Raw genomic sequence first — 11,349 nt, forward strand, 5'->3', positions numbered from 1 at the left:
ATGTACTGGGAAAAATGAATGATACCTTAACAGTAGGTGGCACTGTTTTGGCACAATGTTTGAAGAAACTGCAAGTGGAGAAACTATTTGCACATGACTAGATTTAGTGTTGTTGTGCTGCTTTGTGTTTATTAGCTTTTTGTCTTACATATGAATAGAATTGTGAACTTACAGATTCAAACTCAGAATTTGACAGCCAGCTGTGTTTCATTTTGCATACATCTTGAATACTCAATAAAAATATAGAGTTAGTTACTGGAATAACACATAGAACTGCTGTAAAATAAAGGACATGTTCAGAAAAGTTGATAAAATTCAATGGCTGCAGGAACAGCTCTTCTTACACTCCTGTACAGTATGCCTATGGTTCTGCACACTAACATTCCATGTTTCTGCTGCCTTTATGCATTCCTGGGCAGCAGAGATGAAGAGTTTCAAGTGCTGAGATAAGAAAAATCAAATTGTTAGACAAAATGCTATTAAAGTAAAAGACTAAGAGGGCTATTGTTTCATTGTTTTCAGATAGGAATCTGGTGAATATCCAGATATGGGATAAAGAATTGAGCCTGAAAGTACTTCAAAGTTACACTCACTATTTGGCACAGCAGTTATTTTCTTTCTGCTAACTTATCCGTCAGCCTGAAAAGACTCTCATAAACCTGCTTAGTGAGCAGCTGTTTCCTCTTCCTCTGATTCCTTGCTTACCTGTTGATTCATGTTCCAATTCCCAATCTTCTCCTCCAGCTTCCATTACCATTTGCTTTCACTGTAAGTATGATTCTGTTTTTGATACTTAATACTGGCTCTGTGCTTTTGTATATTTTTGTTTTTCCTTAAGAATTAAATGTTAACTAAAATTTGGCTTAAAACATTACAGGGGCATTCAGTCATTGGTTTGGAGATTTAATTGTACTCCTAATTTGATAGGCTTCTGATAACGTGATTCAGTCATTCTGTGTCAGATATATCTTCATCAGCGACGTAGACGATGGCATCAACTGCATCCTCAGCAAGTTTGTGAATGGCACCAAGCTGAGCGGTGCAGTTGATGCATGGGAGGGAAGGGAAGTGATCCAGAGGGATATGGACAGGCTGGAGAAGTGGGCCCGTGAAAACCTAATGAAGTTCAGTAAGGCCAAGTACAGGGTGCTGCACTTGGGTCCAGGCAATCTCAGGTATTTATACAAACTGGGGGAAGATCTCCTTGAGAGCAGCCCTGCAGAAAAGGACTTGGGGGTCCTGGTGGATGAGAAGCTGGACATGAGCCAGCAGTGTGTGCTTGTAGCCCGGAAGGCCAACTGTGTTCTGGGCTGCATTAAAAGAGGAGTGGCGAGCAGGAAGAGGCAGGTGATTGTCCTCCTCTACTCGGCTCTTGTGAGGCCCCATCTGGAGCACTGTGTCCAGGTCTGGGGCCCCAGTACAGGAAGGACATGGAGCTCTTGGAGCTGGTCCAGAGGAGGGCCACTAAGATGATCAGAGTGCTGGAGCACCTCTCCTGTGAGTAAAGATTGAGGAAACTGGATCTGTTTAGCTTGGAAAAGAGAAGGCTCTGGGGAGACCTCATTGTGGTGTTCCCCAATGTTTCTTCTTCCTCTGATTCCTTGCTTATCTGTTGATTCTTCCAATACCTGAAGAGAGCATATAAACACGAACGGCAGTGGCTGTTTACAAAGACGGGTAGTGATAGGACAAGAGGGAATGATTTTATACTAAGATGGTAGGTTTAGGTTAGATATTAGGAGGAAGTTTTTCACTCAGAAGGTGGTGACACACTGGAACCGGTTGCCCAAGGAGGTTGTGGATGCCCCATCTCTGGAAGCATTTTTAAAGCCAGGCTGGATGTGGCTCTGGGCAGCCTGGTCTGGTAGTTGGTGACCCTGCACATAGCAGGGGGTTGAAACTAGGTGATCATTGTGGTCCTTTTCAACCCAGGCCGTTCTATGATACTGGAAATGCAAAATTTCAGAGCGCGTATATGTGCTTTTTATGCTGGAATGTGCATATACCACCCTCAAAGGATAAAGCTTAATGGTAGTATTTTTTTAAGCCAAGTAGAAAGTGATCTTTTTAAAAAAATCCATAGGGATTTATTGCAGGCAGGGAATTCTGTTGAAAAGGGCTAATAGCTTGTTCAGATGTCTTACAGTTCAGCTGGGATAGCAACCAGGTTTAACCTGGCATGGTTTAACCAATTGGGTGTTACCTGTCCCTGCTGACAACTGGTAGAGAATATCAGCAGTGATACATAGTAGTACTTGGCTTGCACAGTCTAAAGGCTAGTTTCAGATCTACATAAGGTATCCACATGCTTAGTTAGAATTTAGTAGAAGAATTGTCACTTCAGTGACTGCATTTAAGAAAATTCTTACCTTATCAGCTTTTGACATCATCTACCAGAGAGACATCTGTTAGAGACTTCAGCCCTGGCATTCTTCTTTAAGTCTTTATGTGCACTACAGCTTTAAGGAAATCATTAAAATACAGTAAAGCTGTATTTCCTGTTTAAATATCAAGATATTGTATTGTTCCAGCCACCTTTTCCTTCTTTTTTTAAATAGTTTTAAAATATGATGTTTCTTAACTTCTTTCTGCAAGCAGTGGCTCAGGATAGGACCAAACAGAGTCTTAGTATGTTTGCTGAAAACTTGAGTTAATAAAACATAATGACACTTCATCTGTGAATTGTGTGGTAGGATTTGAGCTCAAGTTTTTACTGCCTTCAAGTGAAGGTGGCTGTGCTTATTTAGCAGCATCAAATTAAGCCCTTTTCTGTTCCTGTGCATCTTGGTAAAGGAAATGTTTAGCTGCTATTTTTACAAGGACTGCTGTTGTGTGATACAGGTTGATTCCACAAAGAGTTGACCTAGAAGTATTGTGAAGAGTGTAATCCATAAAAATGGCTTGTACTTTCTCTGATGTGATGAATTCTTGAGCATTTTTTTAGGTTACATAGGATCAACGAACTATGACATCTTCAGGGACTAAATCTAGCATTGGTATTCTTTAGATGTCAGTGCTTGTTGAAGGTGCGGGGCTAGAAGAATGCTGCATGGCATCACCTATCCTATTGGTATGATACTGAACCTGTAAATAAAGTAATTGAGCTTCAAGTACTGGCAGTTCTTTACACTTCCTTTACAAAAGAGGGAAAAAAAAAATACTGCCAATAAAAAACGGGAAGTTAAGGCTGACCCAACTTAAGGGAAGAACTGAGTCCCTGTACTTCCCTACCCTAGGTAACTTTTTCCAACCTGCTTGCGACAATGTATCCTGAAGCCCTGAAGTTCAGTGGGCAATCAAACTTAGGTTGTCAACTTTGCTGGAAATTGCACAGAGCACAAGTTGCAATGTGAATTCAGCTCTAAGACTGGTGTTTTACAGCTGCAATGTTCTGATATTTTGATAACTGTAGTAAAAATTCAGTGATATTTGAAGGTAAGTATACGTTACTAGTATAGGGTATTATAAATCTATGAAGTGGGCATCCAGATCTTTTGAATTCTGCTGGAAAACTGCTATAGAAGCTTTTATGAAGGTTTTTTCGAGGGTTTTTTTTTTTTTAATTATTGTGATTGTTTTCTTCAGGAAAAGTAAATCTGGGGGGAGGAAAAGGGAGGAAGGACAGATCTTCATACTTTCATAAATAATAGTAAGTTTAATTTTTTTTTAACCAAATATTTCCGTTTAGTTGGCATTTTGATAATCTGGTTTGTGTCATTCAACAAGATCTAATTTCCCCTTTGCACTTTCATTTTTCTCACAGTACAAACAACAGCTCTCCATTTAACCTACCCAAAAGACTATAGTTTGAGCCCAGGATTAGTCAAGATTAAATAAACAGCCTGTGAAACTAATATTTGTAGGAGCTGGGAGGGAAGATGGTGTTCTCTACATTGAGCCATTAAAATGGGAACAGTTCTACTGTTACATCTGCTATTGTAGTAGTTGCAGCCCATTTCTCTGAAGTCAGCAGTTTATGCAAAGGTTGATTCAGCATGAACTGAGACCGTGGAAAAACAAGTGGTTTTAAGAAGATACATGTTTCCTTTTTGCAGTTAGCTGTCTTTATGTCACAGCACAGCGCAGCACAAAGAGAATGTCTTTCAGGAATTAACATCCATTCCTTTGGGTGTACTTTCAAATTTCATAAGCTTTCGGCCACAGTTTGTACATTATTATAGTGGAACATCAGGGAAAAAATTTCCTACATTAAAGCATAGAACTGAAAAAGGACAAAGAAGAAATTCTTTGGGAAAGGAAATTGCCTGCAATGTGAAAAAACCTGTCTGATTTTTATTTTATTTTTTTTTTTCTGGTCAATGGCAATTAATTAGATGTGTAGGTTTCTCAGTAAATATTCTCTGAACACAGATCTTAGCTGTGGAAATAAAAGCAAACAAATGGTGTCTGTAAACCCTGCTGAGCTGCATATTACAAGCTGGGGGAAGGGCTGCCTCCTGTCAAAGCAGTAAACGAAATACAAATTGAATGAGCATGTGAACGAGGATAAGAGAATAAAAAATCATAGAAGGATGAGCAAATTGAATGAAAGAATACTAAGAACAGTTTTTGCACTACTGAAACAAAGATGTTGATATACTAAGTGGTTCTTAAAGCAATTTTGCACTATAAATCCTATTTTCATTTTTTAATTCTGGTCTGCGATGCAGGCTGAAGGTGAAAGGAAGATGTTATACCTGGACTGAAGAGATTGAGCAAATGAATAGAAAAATATTAAAGGCAAATAATTTGTTTACTTTGCACTTAACTATATTTTGATACAGTCATAGTTAGGGCTTTGATTGACCAGAAGGTAACATCTTTGAATGGAAAGATTGAGTGTCTATCATCTGTTTTACATCAGTTTTTCTGTATAGTTTTGTCAAGGTCTTGGCCTTATCATGTTTTCAGTGGAACTTGGAGAAATAGCTGCTGTGATGTTAGAAGTTTCTGTCTGTATTTGTATTCCTTATACAGAATAAAGAAAAGGAATGTTTCCTACAAGGGAATTGTAAAAATCCTAAATATTATGAGGAGGATCATACAAGAACTTTCTGGTTACAATGTAAATCTGCAGACATTGTGTGATAAACGTACTACTTCTCACAATTCCATCAAAAGATGGAATTAAATAGATCTGAAGTGTGCGAGGTAGGAGAAACTGAAACATGACATCTTAATCTGGGATTGACACTACAACAATACTTTCTTAAAAAGGGAATAAAGACTGTAGGAGTTGAGGTTCATTTTGGATTGTCTCATATATGCTTATAGAAATCATGCAGAAAGGCTTCAGGCAGGCAAAGCTGTATCAGGTGTGCTCCTTGCTGCTGTTTTGCTTTAGCTACTGCATAAAAAAGACAGTTTGTGACTCTAAGGACAAAAGACCTGGAATAGAGTTGTAAGGGGTGCATTATCTGGCTTTCTTGGAGTGGAAGCTTACATTATGATGCACCAGTTACATTAAACGATGGATCAGAAGTGACAGCATTTCAGTATCATTCCCTCTGAAATTGATTTGTAGTTTGCAGTTCTGCTTTAAAGTGAATTAATGTTCTTTTTTTTTTTTTCCCCCCCACCATTTTTAACTGTATTTCAGTGAATGGTGAAGTAAGTATCAACTGTGGCGAAATAGAAAAATAAAATATTCTAAGGGGGAAGGGACCCATGAGAATTGTTAAGTCCAACTCCTGGCTTTACGCAGGACCACCCAAAATTTAAACCCTATGTCTGCATTGTCTAAATACTCACTCCCTGAACTCTGGCATGTGGGGCTGTACCCACTGCCATCTAGTGCAGAACCTGTCCCTAACCCCCAGTTGCCCCTCCCCTGACACAGCTCCATGCCATTCCCTTGAGCTCTGTCACTGTCACAGATAGCAGAGCTCAGCGCTGCCCCTCTTCTTGTGAGGAGCTGCAACTGCCAAAAGACCTTCCCTCAGCTCCTCTGCTCTGTGCTGAACACGCCCAGAGATCTCAGTTACTCCTCAACCATCTTGCTCTCCGCACCCTTCATTATTCATCATAGCCCTCCTTTTGATGCTGTCTTAATAGTTTTGCATCCTTACATTGTGGCATTCAAACCCAACACTCAATGTGAGGCTACGCAGAGCAGAGTGGGATGACTTGCTCAGCTGATAGTTCAGAGGCTGGCCCTTTTGGCTGCCTATGAGCACTGCTGGTTTGCACTTAGCGCAGCACCAACAAAAACCCTCAAATGCCTCTCTGCAAGGCTGCATTCCAGCCATTTGTCCCCCATCCTATACATCCATCCAGGATTACACCTCCTGGATACACAATCTGGCTGGTACATGTATTCCATCTTTATTTTGGGGCAGTAGACCCCAAATTTGAATGGAATAAGGGGTGTAAAAAAGGGGGAAGAAAGTCCCTTGGGGGGGGGGGAGGGGGGCGGAAGTACAGAGCTTGAATTTATTTATAATTTTTTTTAATAAAAATTTTCAAGCAGATGTAGTTGCATGCTACCCCCTGCAGCTCTCTAGCAGGGTCAGAAGCAATGCTGGTGCACAGCACTGGGGCCGTTCTCATTGTAGATATCCTGTGGAAGCCATGAGCCCTGGAAGGCATCAAGGGAAGCAGCAATGGATCCTCCTAGCCAGGCAGCAACATGGCGGCTGGGGGCAGCAGCAGGGTGCCCGCTGCCCAGGCCCTGAGCCACACGCTGAGCAAAGCCACACAGCAGTGTTGTGCCCCCAGCCAGCAGCAGTGGGGCGTTGCCAGGTTGGGCTCCACTGAGGTGCAGGGAGCGGGCTGCCATCTCTAGTAGTCCCGGGCCTGGCACCCCCAGGGCCTCAGGGGTGAAGAGAGCCTCAGCACAGCGGGAGTACTCATCCTGAAGGAGGGGCCCCATGGGCTCAGAGTGGGCACCAGGTGGGTGGCAACAGCAGCGTGTCTCCTTCAGGTGCTGGAGTGTCTCTGCTGGCAGTTGCACTCTGTGGGCTGCCAGCATCTGGCCCAGGTAGACTGTAAGATCATTCCCGGCCAAGTCCAGGCGAAAAGAGGCATGGGGAAGCACGTAGCCATCCTGTACTGCCACCGCATAAGATGTGCCGGCACCAGAGCCCAGCACCACACCAGAGGTACAGCCATAGGAGTAGGCAACAAGCACAGGGCGGGGCATCACAAGCATGGCTGGCACACCAAAACCCTCGAAGAGGAGCTCGGCCACCTTCTCACGGTTGATGACAGGGGACAGCGGGGCATCGGTGGCCAGCACAGCCAGCTCCTCAGGGCACACAGCCAGATCGTGGTAGAATATGTGATGCCACAGCTCTTCCAGCCTGTCCCAGTCTGTGACCACACCGTGAGTGAGAATGGAACCATCCTCGCCCTGGCTGGGCACCACTGCTCGTGGCCTCTCATCCCCAGCCAGTCCGCTCCTGGTGTGGCCCATCCCTGTGTCAATGACAACAGCACAAAGATCCTTGTACCTTGCTGCTAAACCAGAGATCATCAGACATCTGGGGCTGGCTCACTGCAGGGTGGACTGCGAGTCGCCAGAGTGCCTGCCTGCATCACAGTTGGAGGGAGGTGACGTCAATGATGGCATCAGAGAATAGAGAAGGACAAAAAGGAAGACACTGATAATTACAGGCCTTTCGGTCTCACTTCAGTGCCTGATAAAATTATGGAGAAAATTATGATGGGAGTCACTGAAAAACACCTGAAGGAAAATGTGGTCATTGGTTGTAGTCAACATGAGTTCATGAGGGGATCAGTAAAACTTTCAATACTGTTTCTCACAGTATTCTTCTAGACAAAATGTCCAGTATATGGCTAGACAAAAACATAATGCAGTGAGTGAACAATTGGCTGATAGGTCAAGCCCAATGATTATAGTAAATAGGATAACATCAGGCTAGCAGCCAGTCACTAACAGGGTACCCCAGGCTTCCATTCTCTTTGGTGCTTTCTTAAATGAACTGGATGTAGGACTAGAAGGTGATTTGAGCAAGTATGCTGATTATACTAATCTAGGAGGAGCTGTTGACTCTGTCAAGGGTGGAGAGGCCTTGCAGAGAGATCTAGACACATAAGAAAGCTGGACAATCTCCAACTGCATGACGTTTAACAACAAAAAGTGCTGGATTTTTGCACCTTGGGAGGGGCAACCCTGACTGTACATACAGACTGGGAGATGAGATGACTGCTGTGGAGCAGCCCTACTGAAAGAGATTTAGGGATCTTCATCAATAGCAAACTGAATGTGAGTCAACAGTGTGCCTAGGCAGCAAGCAAGGCAAACTGTACCCTAGAGTGCATCAGGTCCAGCACTGTCAGCCAGACGAGGGAAGGTACTGTCCTGCTCTACACTGCACTGATGCAGCCTCATCTTGAGTACAGTGTGCAGTTTTTGGCACCACAATACAAAAATGACATAAAACTATTAAGAGAGTGCAGAAAGGAAGACTGCAGAGATGTTTAAGGATCTGGAAGGGAAGACACATGAGGAGCAGCTGAGATCCCTTTGTTCAGCCTTGGGAGTAGAAGACCAAAGGGATTCTTCATCATGGCCTGTGGCTTCCTTATGAGAGGAAGTGGAAAGACAGGCGCTAATTTCCTCTTTCTGATGACCAGTGATGGAGCCTAAGGGGATGGAATGGAGTTGCAACAGTTTAAGTTCACATTCTGTGCCGGATAGCTGTGTGTGCAAAATATAAATCATAGCCCGAGTCCAATAAAACTAGGAAGGCCAGGGCTTCTTGTTGTCCTGTCTTTTAACTGTCAATCTCACTATGAAGAAGTATATAGTAAAGGTACAGCATGGAATTACAGGCTTAAAGTCCCTGGGTCTGTAGCCCTCACTACCAGCAGCAGCAGCAGGGGGAGAGAACTTTATATGAGAATTCCAGCTATGGTATATGCTAGAGGATGTACTATACTCTACCTGGTCATTGTTTAAGCATATATTTTAAAGGATGGGAGTTGAGGTAAAGGGTACAAGACTCTTTTTGGTGATGAGCAGCAACAGAATGAGAGGCATGGGCACTAACTGGAACAGAGGAAGTTTCATACAAACAAAAGGAATAACTTCTTTACTGTTTGGAACGGGCTGCCCAGAGATGTTATGGAGCCTCCTCAGGAGATATTCAAGACCCATATGAATGCTTGCTTGTCTGACCTGCCACAGGAAACTTGCTTTAGCAGAGGAGTTGGACTCAATGATTTTTTTTTTCTCCATTTCTCTCAGGTCTCAGGTACAGCTGTGAACATTTTTAAACTGATTTCAAGTCCTCCTACAGTACTATTAGACTTTATGGAAGTTTTAGCTAAATTGGTACAGCTGTATTCAGAGTTAAATCCTCTCTGTTATGGGAAAGCAAGTAACAGAAAATAACATGACTGAACTCCTAGCAGTCCTCACAGTCTACACCTGTTTAAAATTATGATAGCACCTACTCTTGTGGAGCTGATATCTACCAAGACCTCTGCCCGCTTAGCCTCACAGAGAGCTACAGTGGACATGTGTGACATAAAGATTTTGCTTGCCTACTGGTGAAGTGAATACTGTTGAACAAAAATAACTGTTTTCTTTAGATTACAGCATTAAGCAGTTTATCTCTGTTCACTGTAGCTGAGCTTGTATAAAATGTAATTTTTTCATGCTTAGTCTCTTTTCATGCCTGAAAAACCTTTGGAAAGAAAGGAATTCATAGTCTCATAAAAGCTGTAGTTGGAATAACTGTCAGAAGTCAAATCATAAATCACTATTAGCAGGAAGGCATACTTGATACAAATGAATTACATGGGCTTGTTGCCTACTCCTATGGCTATACCTCTGGTGTGGTGCTGGGCTCTGGTGCCGGCACATCTTATGCAGTGGCAGTACAGGATGGCTACGTGCTTCCCCATGCCTCTTTTCGCCTGGACTTGGCCGGGAATGATCTCACAGTCTACCTGGGCCAGATGCTGGCAGCCCACAGAGTGCAACTGCCAGCAGAGACACTCCAGCACCTGAAGGAGACACGCTGCTGTTGCCACCCACCTGGTGCCCACTCTGAGCCCATGGGGCCCCTCCTTCAGGATGAGTACTCCCGCTGTGCTGAGGCTCTCTTCACACCTGAGCCCCTGGACAGCCCTGAACTGTCAAGTCCTGTGGGCAGGGGGTAGCCCAGGGACCACCTACGTGGCATTTACAAACAGCAGGAGGTGGAGGTGGGCAGTACATGGCAAAGCACCTGGCAGAGGCTGGCAGCTGGAGTAGCTCTCCACTTCCAAATGTGTCAAATTAAGGAAATGAGACAACTCCCATGTGTGTGAGGGGGGGGGGGCGGAGGTTTATATGGGTATGTGTAAGACATTATCACAATAAAATATCACATTAAGGCCCTACTTAATGTCATATTTTCAGGGGGGAAAAAAAAAAAAGAAAGATTAATCCTACAGAATTCCTCAAGGTGCAGGCATTAGCAACTTCGTATACCATCTTCCTGAGGGTATTTTAGCCTGAATCACTGACAAAGGAGTGCAAGTTGTCTGCTAGGCACTATATGCCTCTCAACTAATGAGTGCATCTGGCTTTTAATCCCTTGATGATACAAAGACACTCTTCACATCATCAAAGAATGTTTGTTCTGTTCAGTCCAGACAGAAGCATATTACAAGGAGATTCTCACTTGCTGGAATAGGGCACTGAAGAAAGGTCTTCTTCCTTCGTGCTGTCAGTAGCTTTCCTTTGCTCACTGCTGCAGTGTTGCACTAGGTCCGTAACTGTTGGTGGTTGCTGACCTGACAGCAAAATAAGAGACAACTGGAAAAGATATGAAGGAAAGAACAGCAGCACAGTTTTCTGCTGCACTTTGCTACTTGCCTGAGAAAAAATTCCGAAGCTACATACACATTTTCTTCAGTATTTATTTTCTCTTGGAAAGTAGAAGCGTGAAATGAGAGAAAGTCAGCTTGCAGTATTAACAGCCTTGCAGTACTAGCACCTTGGGGCCATTTCAAGACAGTCATCTCTAAAGAAATTTCAGGTGTCTCTTTCCTGATAGCACCATTTACAATGACTAAAGAAAACAAATTACAGCAGAAACACTTGTGAAAAAGGGAATAAAGAAGAATAATGCTATTATGCACCAGGGACTAAGTGATGCCATAATAGGATCTGTGATTCTCCAAGCCTCATGAAACTGGTTCCCTGTTACGCATGCATGTATGCACAAAGATTTGGTGTAAATCTTTGTCAACTCAGTAGATAATACAATAATCAACCAGAACTTGAATGATCAGGGTCCAGCAATCTAATTTTTGAACAGTACAGAAGGCTGTTCAAATTATATCTGCTGTTGTACATTAATGAATTCAGATGTCCTAATAGCTTTTAGGGCA

General features: G+C 43.1%; 1 protein-coding gene across 1 annotated transcript; it reads right to left on the reverse strand.

The window, feature by feature from the left end:
* Nucleotides 1-6,508: 6,508 nt before the first annotated feature.
* On the reverse strand, nucleotides 6,509-7,474 carry LOC104915146 (actin, acrosomal process isoform-like). The gene has a single exon (XM_085214098.1). The coding sequence runs from the start codon at nucleotides 7,472-7,474 to the stop codon at nucleotides 6,509-6,511; it is 966 nt and encodes a 321-aa protein (XP_085070224.1).
* Nucleotides 7,475-11,349: the final 3,875 nt, after the last annotated feature.

This window comes from Meleagris gallopavo, chromosome Z (assembly GCF_905368555.1).
Source record: "Meleagris gallopavo chromosome Z, MGAL_WU_HG_1.1, whole genome shotgun sequence".
NCBI classification, from domain to species: domain Eukaryota; kingdom Metazoa; phylum Chordata; class Aves; order Galliformes; family Phasianidae; genus Meleagris; species Meleagris gallopavo.